This window comes from Rhinoderma darwinii, chromosome 3, assembly GCF_050947455.1.
Source record: "Rhinoderma darwinii isolate aRhiDar2 chromosome 3, aRhiDar2.hap1, whole genome shotgun sequence".
Classification (NCBI taxonomy): domain Eukaryota; kingdom Metazoa; phylum Chordata; class Amphibia; order Anura; family Rhinodermatidae; genus Rhinoderma; species Rhinoderma darwinii.
The window spans coordinates 361,672,449-361,691,295 of NC_134689.1; the positions used below are offsets into that span (position 1 = coordinate 361,672,449).

At 47.1% G+C, this 18,847-nt stretch overlaps 2 protein-coding genes across 3 annotated transcripts in view; one reads left to right on the forward strand and one right to left on the reverse strand.

Annotated features, from left to right (window-relative positions):
- On the forward strand, window positions 1-17,295 carry ANKRD39 (ankyrin repeat domain 39). The gene is made up of 4 exons (XM_075858588.1): window positions 1-192; window positions 11,558-11,661; window positions 15,312-15,515; window positions 15,887-17,295. The coding sequence occupies exons 1-4, from the start codon at window positions 66-68 to the stop codon at window positions 16,022-16,024; spliced, it is 573 nt and encodes a 190-aa protein (XP_075714703.1). The 5' UTR covers window positions 1-65; the 3' UTR covers window positions 16,025-17,295.
- CNNM3 (cyclin and CBS domain divalent metal cation transport mediator 3) overlaps window positions 16,206-18,847 on the reverse strand; it is a 17,439-nt gene continuing 14,797 nt past the window's right edge. For both annotated transcript variants that reach the window (XM_075858586.1, XM_075858587.1), the window contains exon 8: window positions 16,206-16,612. In XM_075858586.1, coding sequence (XP_075714701.1) covers window positions 16,548-16,612 — 65 coding nt within the window. In that variant the 3' untranslated portion in view covers window positions 16,206-16,547. The remainder of the gene's footprint in view (window positions 16,613-18,847) is intronic.

The window sequence follows — 18,847 nt, forward strand, 5'->3', positions numbered from 1 at the left end:
CCCGCCCTTCACTTGTGCGTGAAGTCTGTCATGGCGGCCTAGAGGGTTTAGTATATTATAGTGCCATGGATCCCGGCAATGGCTGCGCCTCTCACCTTGCAGAGGGAAAGGGACACGGGGGGTGTGATGTGTGCTGTACGGGAGCAGTCCCGGGAGTACGGGAGACGGTGCAGGAGATGGACTTCCAGAGAGGTAACGTGGGCTGCAGTCTCCACCAGGTACATGCACCTCACCGAAGCCCTTGTCCATTACACTGCAATGAGGAAGGGCATGCTGGTGTTTGTAGTTCCCCAACGTCACAAGCTGAGCATGTCCCCCTAAAGTAGACGGTAAAACTCATGTAAACCAAGTTCGAGTCCCTGGACTCCTCTACTTTCTGGTTTTTATCATGTCCTGGAAAAGCTGGGTATCCGTTTGCCTCTGTTGCCTCTTTTACAGGAGATGCCAGTCAGCTTTTCCAACGCCTTGAGTGGTAACTTCACCTAATCATGAAGAGCTGTATCCCGGCGGTACCGGCTATCGGAGCTGCATCCCGGCGGTACCGGCTATCGGAGCTGCATCCCGGCGGTACCGGCTATCGGAGCTGCATCCCGGCGGTACCGGCTATCGGAGCTGCATCCCGACGGTACCGGCTATCGGAGCTGCATCCCGGCGGTACCGGCTATCGGAGCTGCATCCCGGCGGTACCGGCTATCGGAGCTGCCTCCCGGCGGTACCGGCTATCGGAGCTGCCTCCCGGCGGTACCGGCTATCGGAGCTGCCTCCCGGCGGTACCGGCTATCGGAGCTGCCTCCCGGCTGTCGGAGCTGCCTCCCGGCGGTACTGGCTATCGGAGCTGTATCCCCGGTGCCGGCTATCGGAGCTGTATCCCCGGTGCCGGCTATCGGAGCGGTATCCCCGGATCCGGCTTTCGGAGCGGTATCCCCGGTGCCGGCTATCGGAGCTGTATCCCCGGTGCCGGCTATCGGAGCTGTATCCCCGGTGGCGGCTATCGGAGCTGTATCCCCGGTGGCGGCTATCGGAGCTGTATCCCCGGTGGCGGCTATCGGAGCTGTATCCCCGGTGGCGGCTATCGGAGCTGTATCCCCGGTGGCGGCTATCGGAGCTGTATCCCCGGTGGCGGCTATCGGAGCTGTATCCCCGGTGGCGGCTATCGGAGCGGTATCCCCGGTGCCGGCTATCGAAGCGGTATCCCCGGTGCCGGCTATCGGAGCGGTATCCCCGGTGCCGGCTATCGGAGCTGTATCCCCGGTGCTGTATCTCCGGTGCCGACTATCCCATTACTAGCTGCATTTACTGCTCAGGACCCGTGTGATCTGTAGTGACGGACATGTTGGTTGTAACGCTGTCCTGGATACAGTGATAACTAATAAACGGTTTAGAATATTCACTTCAAGAACTTGTATCAACAAAGAAATGTATTGTGAAAAGTCAAACCGTTTTCCAACATATTTTCTACATGAATTCATTGTGGTTTTCAAGACCTTTGCTTGCTGTCATTAACATTAAGGACCAGGGAACTTTTGGTCTTGAGGAACAGAACAATTTTTTTTTATTTGATTTCCTCTACGCATCCCGCGCTCATAACTTTTTCTGTTCGAGGTAGCTGGATGAGACTTTGGTGGGTTTTTGGGACGAGTTGTACTTTTTAGTAGGTGCCATTTTATTAGTTTAAATATTACATTTTTATTTTAGCAAAAAGCAGGTCCACTCGCGCTGCAGTTTTTATAGATTTTTTTTACAGCATGCACCGCTCATCTAAACGCCATAAATGTATTGTGCAGGTTGTTAAGGTCGTGATCATATCAAATATGTGTGTTTTATGCAAGAAAAACAGAAGGGAGGATCCACCAGATCACCGACTCCAGCCTCCGAGCCTGGAATGCGCACAGATCTTTGTTGCAACCAACGTTTGAATCAAAAAATAAAAAGTACTTGATCCAGCGCCTGTTTAAAGGAACGTTTTTCCATCATAAATTTGTTTAGATGCAGCAAACCTACGCGTTTTGAACGTGACACGCCATGACTATGAACGAGTGATTCGTTAGAAACGCGTAGGTTTGCTGCATCCACCCCCTGTGCTTACTGCATCTCTAAACAAATTTATAATGGAAGAACTTTCCTTTAAACAAGCGCTGGATCAAGTACTTTTACTTTTTATTTTATGTTTGAAGACTATATTTAATAAAGTTTTATTTATTGTAAAAAAAAAAATGCATTTCATTTTTTTTACAGTTTTTTTTTTTTTTAATGTTTAACATTTCCTTTTAAATTTTGTTTTTAAACCCACAGGGGGATTTTTTATTTAGATTTTTTTTAACTTTAGGTCCAGAATTATTTGGACAGTGACACAATCTTCATGATTTGGGCTCTGCTGCCACCACATTGGATGTGAAATGAAACAACTGAGATGTTATTGAAGTGTAGACTTTCAGGTTTCATTTAAGGGGTGGAACAAAAATATCCTGTGAAACGTTTAGGAATTGCAGCCATTTTTCTACACAGCCTCCTCATTTCAGGGGCTCAAAAGTAATTGGACAAATTAACATTACCATAAATAAAATGTTTTGTTTTTTTAATACATTGTAGAGAATCCTTTGCAGGCAATGACTGGCTGAAGTCTGGAACCCATGGACATCACCAAACGTTGGGTTTCCTCCTTTGTGATGCTTTGCCCGGCCTTTACTACGGCCGTCTTCAGTTGTTGCTTGTTTGTGGGTCTTTCTGCCTTAAGTGAAATGCAGCTCGATGGGGTTGAGATCTGGTGATTGACTTGGCCAGTGCAGAATATTCCACTTCTTTGCTTTAAACTCCTGGGTTGCTTTCGCAGAATGTTTTGGGTCATTGTCCATCTGTACTGTGAAGCGACGTCCAATCAACCGTGCTGCATTTGGTTGAATCTGAGCAGAAAGTAGATCCCTGAACACTTCAGAATTCACCCGGCTGCTTCTGTCTTCAGTCACATCATCAATAAACACTAGTGACCCAGTTCCTTTGGCAGCCATGCATGCCCATGCCATCACACTGCCTTCACCATGTTTTACAGAGGATGTGGTGTGCTTTGGATCATGAGCCGTTCCAAGCCTTCTCCATACTTTCTTCCTCCCATCATTCTGGTACAGGTTGATCTTAGTTTCATGTTGTTCCAGAACTGGGCGGCTTCTTTACATGTTGTTTGGCAAAGTCTAATCTGGCCTTTCTATTTTTGAGGCGGATTAATGGTTTGCACCTTGTGCTGAACCCTCTGTATTTGCTCACATGAAGTCTTCTCTTTATGGTAGACTTAGATACTGATACACATACTTCCAGGAGAGTGTTCTTCACTTGGGTAGATGTTGTGAAGGGGTTTTTCTTCACCATGGAAAGGATTCTGCGATCATCCACCACTGTTGTCTTACGTGGACGTCCAGGCCTTTTGGAGTTCACGAGATCACCAGTGCGCTCTTTTTTTTTTTTTCATGAATGCACTAAACAGTTGATTTGGCCACTCCTAACATTTATGCTATCTCTCTGATGGATTTCTTCTTTTTTTTAGCCTAATGATAGTCTGTTTCATTTGCATTGAGATCTCCTTTGACCTCATGTTGTGGGTTCACAGCAACAGCTTCCAAATGCAAATGCCACATCGGGAATCAACTCCAGACCTTTTACCTGCTTAATTGATGATAGATTAACGAGGGAATTGCCCATGCAGCCCATTAAATTAGCTTTTGAGATAATTGTTCAATTACGTTTGGTCCCTTGAAAAAGAGGCAGCTACATAATAAAGAGCTGTAATTCCTAAACCCTTCCTCAAATTATGTGAATACCTTCAAATTAAAGCTGAGAGTCTGCACTTTAAGCCCATATTGATTAACTGTATATATGTTTTGGTAAACAGCTAAAATGCCAAAATGTAATTAAACCTAACTGTATATGGGGGCGTGGCCTAGCGGTGAATGTGAGAGGACGTGTGTGACCGGAGCTCCTGCTGTACTCATCCTATAAGGTCCATATATCCCGTAAAATTCGGGGAAAATAGCTTCCCCAGGGTCTTACCAGAGTCTGGAGGTGGAGGAGCACGAGTACCCGGCCATAATGACGCGCTCCAAGAAGCAGAAGTCGCCGCCAGCGAGTCCCGGGTCCCGCGCTCAAGATGGCGCCGAGGAGAAGGAAGGCCGCAATAGAGGCCTCCGGCAGGAAGTTGTGGAAAAGCTGGAGAGGTTCGCCCGCACGCCGAGAGCAGGGGGGGCGGCTGCACAGCAGCGAAAGTCGGCTGGAGAACAGGCAGTTGGAGGCCCATCTTATGGATCCAGGTACTCTCCTTTGGCGGGGGACATGAGAAGTGAGGAGGAGGAGGAGGAGGAGATGAGTGGCGCCATGCAGGATCAGCCAGGTGCTGGAGGGAAAAGTGGAGTGAGGAAGGAGGAACCCTCCCTAAAGGACATTTTGGCAGCGGTGAAGCAAAATTCTATGGTCCTTAATACCTTAGCATGCCAGATGGGTGGATTGAAGGAGGACATTTTGCTGCTCAGGAATGATTTGCAGAAAGTTGCGGAACGCACCACTGCCGTGGAAGGGAGAGTCTCAGACATGGAGGATGCGATTCCTCATATAAAGCAGGATGTGCAGGCACACTCGCAGGCGGTGGCGACATTGCTGGCTAAGACAGACGATATGGAAAATCGGCTGAGACGGAATAACGTGCGCCTTGTGGGGGTTCCGGAGAGAGTGGAGGGAACGAATCCGGATGACTTCTTTGAAAAGTGGCTGATAGACACATTTGGCAGAGAGGAATTGACCCCTTTATTTGCGGTGGAGAGAGCGCACAGGGTGCCGACCAGACCTGGCCCTCCGGGAAGGCCGCCGAGACCGGTGCTGATAAAGATTCTACATTATAAAGATAGAGACAAGATCCTGAGGAAAGCTAGAGAACGTCAAGACATCTCCTTTAATGGGGTGAAAGTGTCCTTCTTCCCGGATTTCTCTATGGAAGTACAACGGAAAAGATCACAGTTTATGGATATAAAGAGACGCCTAAGGGCGTTACAAGTGCAATATTCCATGATGTATCCTGCCCGTCTGAGAGTGGTGGTGCTGGGCACAACTTCCTTTTTCGAGACACCGAGGGAAGCGGTTAGATGGTTGGATACCCATGAAAGTCAGCTGAGACCGGCAGAGGGACGGCGTTGATCCGGAACAGACCGGCTGACAAAAGGAGGCTGGGGTTGCAGGACTGAACCAGGTGTCGTAAAAAGTTGCAAGATATGGCATTGAGGGTTCCTGGTCATGTTTGGACTTGGAGAAGGAGGGCATAGTTGCGGTGAACGCGGAAGACTGGAAGAGGAGGAATGTGTTTATGGACATTGAGGGGTACCGATATGTTGAAGGGATGGTAGTTTATTTGCAAGAAAATGGCAGCGGGAGGGATGGTCAGTTAAGCGGGAAGAGTGCATAACGAGTTATGGTATTGTTGAATGTACGGTGGGCGGAGTTGACCTGCCGACGCTTGTTATGGGTAATGGCAGATACGTTCTGTCGCCCCAACCCTTGGAAAGGGGTAGGTTTACGGGGGAGGTTGCAGGGGGGGGAGGGGAGGGAGGGAAAGAAGACCCAGCCGGTCAGATATGTACAATTACGAGAACAGGAAAGGATGTGTTGGGATATGTTGAGGGATGATGGGATCACTTAATTGTTTGTCCTGGAATGTACGGGGCCTGCGGGAAGCCAGGAAAAGACAGGCGGTATTTGATTTTATTAGGAAACAGGAGTCGAGGGTGATAGGATTGCAGGAGACGCATATGACTAGGGATTCAGTTTCCATGTTGCATAGGGCCTGGGTAGGCCATAGTTTTCATTCTTACCATACTACATATTCAAGGGGGGTGAGTCTTCTCATACATAGGGCAGTGCCATTTATATGTCACGACTCCTTCCAGGATGGGGAGGGGCGGTATGTGGGGGTACACTGTACGATGTATCATTGGACTTGTGTGTTGGTGGTGTTGTATGTCCCCCCTCCATTTTCTAGTGGATGTATCAAAGTGGTGGAGGAACTGGCTAGATACCCGGAGGTGCCGTTACTAGTGATGGGGGATTTTAACGCAGTATTGAATACCAATATGGATAAATTCGGCATGACAGGGGGAGGTTTAACAGCGTTTGGCCATCTTGTTGCTGAAATGGGTTGGCGGGACATATGGAGGGATAAACATCCAAATAGCTATCAGTATTCTTGTGCGTCTTCCACATATCAGTCTTTATCCAGGATAGACCTAATCTTGTGCTCACCGGCAGCGGTACCATTTGTAGCCCGGATAGAATACTTGCAAAGAGCGTTATCCGATCATTCTCCTTTGTTAATGAAGGTAGAGACGGAGGGGAGGACAGGGCGGGGGCAAGGGTGCTGGAAACTCAATGCCTTTTGGCTGAAGCTGATAGATAATAAACAAATTTTAGACCTCATAAAGGAATACTTTCAGTTCAACTCGGGAACGGTACCGCAAGCGATACTGTGGGACGCGATGAAGGCGTGGCTGAGAGGGGTGTTCATCCAGCACATTTCGGCAGTAAAAACACGGTCTAGACAATTAGGGGAAGCGTTGTTGGAAAGGGTAACGGAGACAGAAAGGCTACATATAGTAGATAACACACCAGACACACTGAAGCACTGGGTGGAGGCGCAGAGGTTGTTAAAACAGCATCAGTTGGAGAGGGCAGATAACAAAAGGATGTTTTTAAAACGCCAATATTATGAGGAGGGGGAAACTACTGGACGGTTGTTGGCAAGGATGGCGCAGGCTCAGAGGGAGAATAACTACATACACACTATTAAGGGGGAGGGGGGGAAGTTGGAGACGGATACAGGACAGATTTTGAAAGTTTTTCAGCAGTTTTACTCAGATTTGTATGCCTCTAGGGCAGAGCACACACCTCAGCAGCTGGAAGAGTATATAGGGGAGATAGAACTTCCCAGGTTGGGAGGGGAGGAGAGGGAAATTGGAGGAGCCCATATCTCTGGAGGAACTCCAGGCGGCTATAGGGATACTGGCCAGTGAAAAGGCGCCGGGGCCGGATGGTCTTCCGGTGGAAGTTTTTAAGGAATATGGGGAGGAGCTAGCACCGCAGTTATTGGCCACTCTTTTAGATAGCTTTGATAGGGGAAAGCTTCCGGAAACAATGTATGAAGCGACAATAGTAGTTCTGCCTAAAGAGGGGAAGGATCCCCAGCTCCCGGGCTCTTATAGACCAGTTTCCCTACTAACGGCGGATATTAAAATCATGGCGAAAGTATTGGCGCTTAGACTAGCTAAAGTAGTGGCTGGGGTGGTACATGGAGATCAGGCCGGCTTTATGCCATCCAAATCGACGGCGGTGAATCTGAGACGGCTGTTCTTAAATTTACAAGTTCTGCCGGATAATCGTGGGGGGAGAGCCATTATGTCTTTAGATGCGGCTAAAGCATTCGATTGCGTGGAGTGGAAATATTTGTGGTCAGTTCTGGAGAAAATGGGATTTGGCCCTAATTATATAAAATGGGTAAAGTTGTTGTATGTAGCCCCGACAGCAAAGATAAGGGTGAATGGGGTGCTATCGGATCGGTTTGCACTGGAACGGGGAACGCGTCAGGGATGTCCATTATCTCCATTGTTGTTGGCGGTGGAACCCTTGGCGTGCGCAGTGAGACAACATGAACATATTCAGGGGTTGAGATATGAGGGGAGTGGAGGAAAGAATTGCATTATACGCAGACGATATGTTGTTATTTATGGCAGACACCGAGCGCACACTACTGTTAGTGATGGCCCTAATTAAGCGGTTTGGGAAATATTCAGGACTACTCATTAATTGGTCAAAATCGGCTTTAATGCTCATGGACCCGGGGGTTATCCAGAATGGGGAAGAGGAGGTGGAGGTACCTGTGGTCACGGAGTTTAAGTATTTGGGGGTTAGGGTGACGGCGAAAGCACAGGATTATATGTCCCTGAATGTAATGCCACTGTTAACAACGATAAAAGCCAAAGTAGAGGCGTGGAATAAGTTACCGCTATCGGCTCTGGGTAGGACGAATCTGATTAAAATGATCCTTATGCCCCAGGTGCTGTATGTCCTACATAACTCCCCGGTATGGATTCCCAAATATTGGTTCAGGAGATTGCATAACCTTTTTAGGGACCTAATATGGAAGAAGGGGGTACCTAGGATTAAACTGGAGAAATTACAGCTGCCAAAGGAGGAGGGGGGCCTGGCTGTGCCCAATGCTTGGGTGTATTATTTAGCTGCCCAATGTCAACATTTTTGGGGGTGGGAGCAGGAAGAGACATGGGGGTCCAGTGCGCGCATCCTATCATATTTGGGGGGGGGGAGAACCCGTTGGCAGGACTGGAAGCGCACAGCTATAAACAGATGGCGAGTACCAGACCCACTCTGCTGCTCATACACAAGGTGTGGTGGCAGTGCAAGCAATTGCTGGGGATAGGAGAGTGCACTAAATATACACCACTCTGGAGGAATGCTTATCTGGGGGAATTGGGTAAATTGGAAGGGATGCAGGGGTGGGAGCAGCGAGGCATAATACGATTGAGCCAGTTGTACGAGGGAGACATACTTAAATCTTTTCAGCAAATGAGGGAGGAGTTTCAACTGGACTCCCGCATGTTCTATCAGTACCTGCAGATTCGGCACGCTGTGCAGACACAAGCGGCCAGTGTAGACATGACAATACATGCCGCGGGGGTGTTGGAGCATATTGCAAAAGCAGGTACATCAAAAGGATTAATATCATTGGTTTATCGCAGGTTATTGGTGGAACATCTGGGGGACCCTATGGCACCAGTGAAAGCTGTATGGGAGAGGGATGTGGGTCCTATTACAACAGACCACTGGGAGGCGGTATTGGCAGCAACATGTACCTTGTCCATTAATGTAGCACAACGAAGATCGCAGTTGTTTCTGATACATAGGGTGTATAGGACCCCGTGGGTGCTGAAACAAATGGGATTAAGAGCGGATGCCAAGTGCCCTAGGTGCCCGGAGGAAAAAGCAGACATCCTTCATATGTTCTGGACATGCGGGAGGTTGGGGAGTCTGTGGACGGAAATATCGGAGCTAGTGGGGAGAGTGTTTGAGGTACAGATTCCATGGGATCCTGTGGTAATGCTGCTAGGGTATGTTGGAGATTTGGGGGGGGATAGGATGTCAGGGTTGGCAATTGCTAAAATACTGTATCAAGTGAGGAAAGGAATAGCAAAGCACTGGCTGGATGCGGAGCCACCATCAAAACAAGAAATCATAGGGGCACTTAACTCACAGGTTCTGATGGAATATAGGATATACTCCAAGAGGGGGTCCAAGGTCAAGTTTGAAAAACAATGGGCTAGGTGGATTGATCAATCTGGGTATGCTTCTGCGGAGCTAATGACACTAAGGCAACAAGTTCAGGTATAGGGCCACTGACGGGGGGGTACATACGGAGAGCAGGAGTAAGATGGGGAAGGGAAAAGGGGAAGAGAAGGAGAGAGGATTGGAAAAGTGGTACTGAGAAGACCGGCTGGGGGGATACAAGGGGGAGTTGGGGGGAAGGGAATGTTTGGTTGGATGTAAATAATTGGGTCTGCTGAAATTTGCTTATACACTGTATGAGAACGTACAATGACCTGTAATAATGTGGAGTTTTTTTTTAATAAAATTGAACTGATTAAAAAAAAAAAAAACCTAACTGTATATGTCAGTACGTTAGCCTGTGTATTGATAGAAAACTGAAAGAAAAATGATCAGACAGCCCTGGGGTCCTTCAATAGACTCTGGGCTGTCTGTCCATATATGATATATCTCTTGATTTATGTCACAGGTATTCCTGCAAACAAAGGGGGAGGGGTCCCCTCAATCTTTCCCTTTGCATGTTGCGATCAGCTTTGATCATGGCATTTAAATAATTAACGGTGGAGATCGGAGGTTTATTGTGTATTATAGCCGTTGCGCCGCTACCAATTGCGCTGGCACACTTGTGCTCGTGCGATCAGCAAAACTAGTATGCTTGTCGTGATGTGGCAACGTCTTGCCGCTAATGACGAGCATACACATCGTGTGTAATCAACCTGTTCATGACCGCAAGCGGATGTCTTAAAACTGAGGGATTCATACAGGAAATATATTAGAGAATGGTATAATTTTTCAGAATACAAAGATAGCTTTTATTTGTTGATACCAGCATTCCCCTGTAAGGCTACTTCTGCTGCAAAACTTGCATTACAGTCCCATTGAGTTCAGTGTGAGGACTGTCCGCTAAATATAGCCGTATCTTTAAAGCGTAACGAAAACTTTCGATCAACTTTTTATTTTCTAGCAGCATGTGTATTATAAATATGTTTCGTGATCTACTTTATTAATACGTTTGTTTGTGCTCCTTTTTGTGTTTTTAAATGGCCACTGACACTTTTCTACCTGTTCCTAGCAGAAATCCGTACACTGTTTGAATGTACTACGTGTACGGATTGTGCTGCCTGTGTGTACGGGTGGGTGGTGGCCCCATCCTGACGTCGGCTGTGCACGCTCCCCGTCCTGACGTCGGCTGTGCACGCTCCCCGTCCTGACGTCGGCTGTGCACGCTCCCCGTCCTGACGTCGGCTGTGCACGCTCCCACGTCCTGACGTCGGCTGTGCACGCTCCCACGTCCTGACGTCGGCTGTGCACGCTCCCACGTCCTGACGTCGGCTGTGCACGCTCCCACGTCCTGACGTCGGCTGTGCACGCTCCCACGTCCTGACGTCGCCTGTGCACGCTCCCCGTCCTGACGTCGGCTGTGCACGCTCCCCGTCCTGACGTCGGCTGTGCACGCTCCCCGTCCTGACGTCGGCTGTGCACGCTCCCCGTCCTGACGTCGGCTGTGCACGCTCCCCGTCCTGACGTCGGCTGTGCACGCTCCCCGTCCTGACGTCGGCTGTGCACGCTCCCCGTCCTGACGTCGGCTGTGCACGCTCCCCGTCCTGACGTCGGCTGTGCACGCTCCCCGTCCTGACGTCGGCTGTGCACGCTCCCCGTCCTGACGTCAGGAAGGTCTCTCTGCCTCCATGTACTATACGGTTCTCTATAGAGTGGCAGGGAAGAGCTCTGCTGCTGCCACTATGCCCCCATCCTCTGCCTCCATGTACCCTCTTCATACAATATGGAACTGGTAGCAGAAGAGAATGGGATGCGCTCTGCTGCTGTAGGGTCCATAGCATGTGACAGACACTATGGATCGATTACATTCTCTTTTCTGCGCTCTGCTGCTGCCAGTTCCAGCAGTGTATAGAGGGTGAAGAAGGTGCGGGGGGGTCGCCAGACCTGCGCTTCTTTTTGAAGAGTAGTGCGCGCCTCTACAGCTCGTTGCCCGCTGTAAAGAAGCTACAGACACTGCAGGTTAGAATATCTTAAATTGTACTGCTATACTCCTCCCAAACACAAACACCCCAGAACTATGGGCAGATTGACTATTGCATACATGAGTGGTACAGTCAGACTTCTGTCGTTTACATTGAATTTTCCCAGATGTTTTGAGGTTGGTGTATGGTCTCATGTTACTATCTGATGTATCCAGGTATATGGGCGGCTGCTATGGACGGAGACCTGAGGAGAGTACAGCGATTTATCGAGAAGGGAACAGATGCCGACCTGGCTGATAACTTCGGGTACACCGCCCTGGTGAGTGAGACCGGTCATCATCTTTATCACATTCACAAGTGATGGATCATTTGCCACACTATTCTTCTCTACTGCCAGAATTGTATAAGGGTATGTTCACACGCAGAGTTTTCAGGTGTATTTCAGGGCGTAAACTCTTCAAAATACGCCTTTAACCCCTTCCCTCACTTTTTTGTTTTTTCCTCCCCACCTTCCAAAAGCTATAATTTTTTTTATTCTTCCGTTTATATAGCCATACGAGGGCTTGTTTTTTGCGGGACAAGTTGTAGTTTTTCATGGCACCATTTATTCTACCGCATAATGTACTGGGAAGCTTGCTCTATACTTCCCCTTAACCCTCATCACGTACAGTTACGTGATTGGGCGGGAAGGGGTTATAAAGGGTAGCTAAACGCCTACAAACATCTGCCCATTGAATTCAATGGGAAAAACAGTGTTTACTTCAGACGGGGTGTTTTTTTCCGCTGCTGTTTTAAAAACCAGTCCGTAAAAAGGAGCATGTCACCTCTTGAGCCATTTTTGGAGCGGTTTTTCATTACGTCAATGGAAAAACAGCTAAAAAAAAATATTTTCGGCTGAAAATCAGAGGCTGTTTTTCCTTGAAAACGGCTCTGTCATATTCAGCCGTTTTTGATTTTGTGTGGACATACCCTAAGGGCAGCAAAAAAGATCTGAAAATACAGAGCTGTTTTCAACGGAAAACAGCTCCTGATTTTCAGCCGTTTTTTAATTAACTAGCGTTTTTTACGTCTGTTTTTGGAGCCGTTTTTCTATTGAGTCAATGAAAAATGACATGCACTTCTCTTTCGTGGGCGTTTTTTAACGTGCAACAGAACGCCGTTTTTCCCATTGAAATCAATGGACAGATGTTTGGAGGCGTTCTGCCTCTGATTTTTCTGCCGTTTACGGCCCGAAAAACGGCCGAAAATAAGCTGTGTGAACATACCTTAAGTCTCCCGCTCTGTGTTCTCTTTGATGGACCTGTTGATGGTTTAATCTATATGGAGGCTGTCGGACACCCTTGAGTGTTTTCTCTTGGAGGAGGTTAAAGGGATATATTTTATCTCCCCACTTGCTGCTCATTCTTCATATTCCTTGTATAATTAGGTTTCATTGGCTGAGCTGTATATGTATTTTAAAGGTGCGTTCCATGTATATATGCCAAACTAATTCATTTACTCGATTTAGAAGAGCCGCAGGGGTCTGGGTCTTGTGTCCATACACACACTATAATGCAGCTGTATGGTGCCCATCTGTAACCAGCCCCTATGTGGGGGTTGGTAGCTGCCAGTCAAAACGTCTGACAACCAAATTGTTATTAGCAGGAAGGGAAATTGTTTTATAACTAATGTAGTCAGTTTGTTTTCTGTGGATGAAACATAAGGGTATGCACACACGCTTAACCGCAACGCGGTTTTTCCGCTCGCATTAAAAAAAACTCGTCCGCTTCCCATTGAAATCAATGGGAGCCATTTTCGGGCAGTTTTTGACGAGTTTTGCAGAGCAGTTTCCTCGCCAAAAAAACTCGTCAAAAATCTCTGTGTGAACAGGGCCAAAAAAACTTCTGACAATACGGAGCTGATTTCAGAGAAAACAGCCTCTGATTTTCAGGCGTTTTTGAAGCTGAAAATAACATTTGGAGCTTCTTTTGAGGCTTCTTTTCAGGTGTTTTTTTAGGCGTTTTTCATAGTGTTCAATGGAAAATACGCTCCAAAAAACGCCTCAAGTGACCTGCTACTTTTACCGCGACACGTTTTGGTTTTTTTACTCGTGGTAAAAAAACTCGTCCAACTCCCATTGAAATCAATGGGAGGCATTTTCGGGCGTTTTTTGATCAGTTTTGCGGAGCGGTTTCCCACCAAAAAAACCTCTGTGTGAACAGGGCCTAAGTGTAAGGCCTTATGCACACGACAGGGTCCGAGTGTCGGCCGATAAAATCGGCCGTTTTGGGCTGTTTTTCCCAGCCGGTTTGCATCTGTTTTGCATCCGTTCCATGTTTAACGGACGATTTTGACCCGTTTTGCATCCGGTTTTTTTCCCTGTCCGTTTTAAAATCGGATGAATTTCATTTGTACATTTTTGACTCACACTTCCCTCTGTAGATGCTGCCACAGCCCTCCTGTAGGTAGTGGCACACAGCACCCCCCCCCCCCCCCACCTATCTGTAGATAGCGCCACCGTTCCAGGAGAAGTCCCTGACTTCACTGTCCATATATGGACAGTCAGGGAGTTCTCAGGGACTTCTCCTGGAGCAGAGACACCGGCCACAGGGATTCCGCTTCAGAAGTACCTGACGTCACTGTGTCCATATATGGACACAGTGAAGTCAGGGACTTCTGCTGGAGCGGAATCCCCGGCCACAGCGTTGCCGAAACTGTGGCCGGGGATTGGGGATCCCGCTCCTACATGAGCAAAAAAAAAAAAATACCCTCCTCACATGCACTTCGCACTGTGAGGAGAGAGCGAGCGAGCGACGGAAGACACGGCCGTGACTTGGAGCACATTCAAGTGATGGCCGTGTATTACCCGGCCCCATAGACTTCTATGGGGTCCGGGAGAACGGACGAAAATAGGGCATGTCCCAAATCGGTCGTGTGAATAGCCCCATTTGGGGTCTATTGTTCCTACTGCAGCCATGTGATGGACGTTTTTTGAAAACCCTGTCGTGTGCATAAGGGCTAAGGGTATGTGCACACGTACCCCTGAAGAAACGGAAGCAGAACGCCTACAAACATCTGCCCATTGATTTCAATGGGAAATATGGCGTTGTTTTGACGGGGCGTTTTTTACGCCTCATTTTTGGAGCTGTTTTTCATTGACTCTATAGAAAAACAGCTCCAAAAACAGTCGTAAAAAACGCAGAGAAAAAGGAGTTGCTAAAAACGTCTGAAAATCAGAGGCTGTTTTTCCTTGAAAACGGCTCTGTCATATTCAGACGTTTTTTGCTAAGCGTGTGAACACAGCCTTATTATTCTATGTTTTGTGGGTGATCATATGAACACGCATGTGCAGGTTCTGTGGTTTTCTACTCTTTCAGGGGAATTTATTAGCCTTTCTACGCCAAAAGTCGCAATTTGCGTTGAAAATTGCAACTTTTGGGTCCTTATGTTGTACTTTTTGAAAAACCCACTACTGGTGTAGATTTAACTCTGTGGCTTGTAGCAACACAGAGGCCTATGCCGGGCTCTGTACTTTGCCCCCACAGATCGGACTCTAACCCTCCCCCAGCACAATAAAAAAAACCTGTGGCTGATTCAATGTACTGACTCCGGATAGCATCAAGACCTTGTATGAGCCGCAGCATGCTAAGGGGAGAAGCAGGGAGGTGAGCGTTCATTTTTATGTCCAATGGGGGGGATGGGTGGCACATGGCTGCAGTCATTCCGCTACAATTGTGGCGCACGGCCCGAGGAAAGCCGTGACAATCTGTTGCATCCTACTGCAGCGGAGCAGAAGGCTGGAGTATGGAGCACTAGTGTTAGTAAATCTGCCCCTTTGTCACTTCTTCCGGGTCTCTTGAGGTAACCTTGCAGCAGGATGCTCTTTTTCTATCCATGCAGGTGATGACCTATTGACAGCAGTGTTCCGTTACAATGTGACTTCTTTATATCACTACTGACGTGATTTTATTTGTTCCGTCTCTCATTCAGCACTACGGCAGCCGACACGGTCACTTCCAAGTGTGCAGCTTTCTCCTGAAGACGGGTGCTAAGAGCAACGCACAGACACATGGGGGCAGCACAGCCCTACACCGCGCTGCCTACTGCGGGCACCTCCAGGTGGTACAACTGTTACTGGAGAACGGAGCGGACCCTAGTAAGACGGACTCCGATAGGAGGACTGCGCTTCACAAGGTAAGTGGTCAGAACCCACAGCCGTATATATATTAATGCCGTTTTGTATGCCCCTCTTTTTTTATCATGTGAGGTGCAGTTTTGTTGTAATGTGGACAATCTTCTCCAAAAAATAAGAAACCGCAATGTTTCTTCTGTATTGCGGTTTTGATGCACTTAAAAAAAAAAGCCTGTGTCATTGGTGCTTAGCAATGCACGTTTTGAAGTCCATTTTTCTAGTTTCCCTCACTTTTTACTTATTTAGCTACGTGGGCTATTTCTACTATGGACTGCGTTCTGTATTATAGCAAAGATTGTAGGAACAGGTCACTGTACATTATATGTGGATTTATTGCTGGTGCGTGTGGTTACTTGTGCTGTTTTTTGGACAGGCAGCAGAAGGAGGTCACCGGGAGCTGTTTCTCTTTCTTCTCCACCACTGTAAAGGTCTCTCACATTTAAAAGACTGCAGGGGCCACACAGCCGCAGACCTGGCTCCATCCAACATGGCTGATGTGTTTTCTTCCTAGACCTTCAGGGTCAGTATTGTGCGGACTTCCGTGACTATCCTAGGAATATTCTCCAACCTATTAAGCTGACACGGGAATGACATTGGTTTGGTTATGGAGGGACGTCCTCATTACTGGAGCCGTTGCGGTTGTTAGAAGAGGATGAAGACGAAATCCCATTATAGTCACCACACACTACAGATCATGAGGATAAATTGTTTTCATTGTCATAAATGCTTCCAATCGTCATACCCCAGCCCGATTAGCCTAATAGAAAATAAACATATTACAGGAGAAGTGGCAGCTATAACACTGTGTATGTACAACTGCTCCATGGCCGGACCAGCTTCAGGAAATGTCTGGAGATCCAGCGATGGAGGACGTGATGTCCCTGTGACCTGCCAGGGATACCCCCACATTAATGCTTTCTTCACACAGTACTAGTAGCTCATTGTATAGGGACGAAATGGCACAGGTAAGACATTGTCCACTCCAGTAAGGAGTCAATGGTCAGGCCCAGGCTTCTCCGGTGAGGTTTGGATGGTTAGGGTAATGACCCCTCTGGTCTCTGCTGCATTCCAGCATCCATCTTTCCTTCCTGCTTTGTTTCTGTAAGTCCAAATATACAGTTATTAAGTGACACCAGTCTTGGCTACACATTGGATTACATTTATATTACCGTGGGGATGGGGAGATGATTTGCAAACACTGCAGTTTATTGTAATGCTGCAGAACGGTCTGACACAATAGGGCTGGACTGAATTAAAAAAAAAGAGAAGCCCGTACCCGTCCCAACAATGTGGTAGTTTACCCCTTGGTGACATGTCACGTACAGGTACAACACTTCTGTCAAGGTCTCACGTGGCTGTCTGTGGTGTGGGCTCAAGCTGCGCCCGCGCCATCATCCGCAATTGTCAGCTATATTTTACAGCGGACACTCTGCAGGGACTGGAACTAGCGCAACTCGTTAAAGGGACACGAAAACATAAGTTCACTTAAACTCAATATTTTCAGTTGGATACGATCAACTTTTTTTAATTTTTCACAAAAAAGTTATTTTCCGCTCATCTACAATCCTCTCCAGCGGTGACTTTGTTTAGGCTCCGGTTTTTGTGTACCCGGCTGCAGCGGTTCTATGGCTTCTTCATAATTGGACAACGGCTTTATACCCTAAACTACTTACCTGAAGATCCGTACCACTATTGGCGCCGTGTGTTTTTGCTACTCTTTCTGCCTGATAAAGACCCTTGAATACAAAGAGTTGTACAAAAGAATAAAAAGCTGGAATCACATCAGTGTCGAGCTTCGGTTCAGTTCAACTTTTCCATTAGAGGAACCGATGAATGGAAAGCCAAGCAGAAACCATCGCTTCCGTTTGCATTACAATTCATTTCAATGGTAATGCTTTTGTTGCAGTTCCTACGTTTTGTGGAAACAATAGCGTACTCTACTACACGGTTTCCAAAAAAAAAAACGGAAACCAACTGCAACGGCAGCATTCCCATTGCAATGCAGTAAGCGCAGCAATTTTCTAGAAAAGCGAGGGTAAATATCTTGCGTACCTTACCCTGAACCCCTCGTGTACTAGCTTCAGGAGGGGTTTTAAGGTCCTAATGTAAATTCGCAGCTTAAAGTTTTAGGGCTCGTTCACACAAATATATTTAAACACCATATTGGTGGAAGAAGGAAAACTTTTCATATGTGGGGGCTTTTCTTTCCATGTATTTGTTGCTCCAGCGTGTTTTGCTTTTTTTTAGTCTCCATGTTATTTCAGTGATCGGGAAGTGGTGTGATGTCTTTTTCACCAGCAATGACTCCTAACAGCTAAAATCTACTTTAGATACTGATCTGAGGCTGCCGGTTATATTATACTGTTCTACTTTTATCTTGATCAACCACATTTTTAAAGAAAAAAACCATGGCAGCAGAAACAATATTGACAATTATTTGCAAACCATCTCACGTTCAGTTTGGCAGGAGGGTCTAGAAAAACCAAGAATTTTTTAAGATATTCCCCCTGTATCAGTGTCCAGCTTGCCAAGGATGAAGAATATTATACTGTATGTTATGCCTCAGTGAATAAGCCACATTCATAGTAAACTGACAGCTCCTGTCGCCACGGTCATTTAGGCTCCTCCTCTTCTGGCAGAGCCACACGGCATATTCTGTTCCGTACACACATAGCTCCTAAACCTGATCATACTTCTAATACAGAGGATATTGTAACGCACCTGACAGATCCTTCCCATGGTCCATGCCGCTACCACTTCAGTAATATGACAAAAAAACAATTACATTTTTTTTTTTTGCTTTTGCGCAAATCAGTATGCGATGAATATGATGAATGTGGGATATAATAGGGATATAATAGGGAGCAATAGGGATATCTGAAGAGCCAGCGTGATCCAGAGCACAACCAAAACAGCTAGAGATATGGAAGTGGGTTTCTATACCATCTGTTTTGTGTGAGCACGACACTTATGCGGAATACTACAACCTTCAACCCAAAGATCCACGCTCAAGGAAAGTTTTATTACTTCTAGTGCACCATAAGTTCAGCTTTATATGGGACGAGCCCTTATGCCAGAACAGGTGATTGGAGGAGACTGGCTGCTGAAATGAGACTTATTGCACCCGTCAAAATGAATTGTCTGCCTGTGTGAAACATTGACACTCCTATGGCCTCGTGCACACTCGCTGGAAATGCTGCAGAGCTTTGTGGCGATTCAGCAATGTATTACAGTAGCGGTAAGATGGATGATATTTGAACAAACCTCATGAACACACTACGGAAAAAAAAATGTATGATAATTGACCTGCGGTGCGGATTCTCAGTCCGCAGAA

Excerpts from the sequence above, each read along its gene's own strand:
- ANKRD39 (XM_075858588.1), top strand. The coding sequence starts at position 66 with ATGGATCCCGGCAATGGCTGCGCCTCTCACCTTGCAGAGGGAAAGGGA. Across the intron at positions 193-11,557 it reads GGAGATGGACTTCCAGAGAG|GTATATGGGCGGCTGCTATG; the intron begins GTAACGTGGGCT and ends TGATGTATCCAG. Across the intron at positions 11,662-15,311 it reads ACTTCGGGTACACCGCCCTG|CACTACGGCAGCCGACACGG; the intron begins GTGAGTGAGACC and ends TCTCTCATTCAG.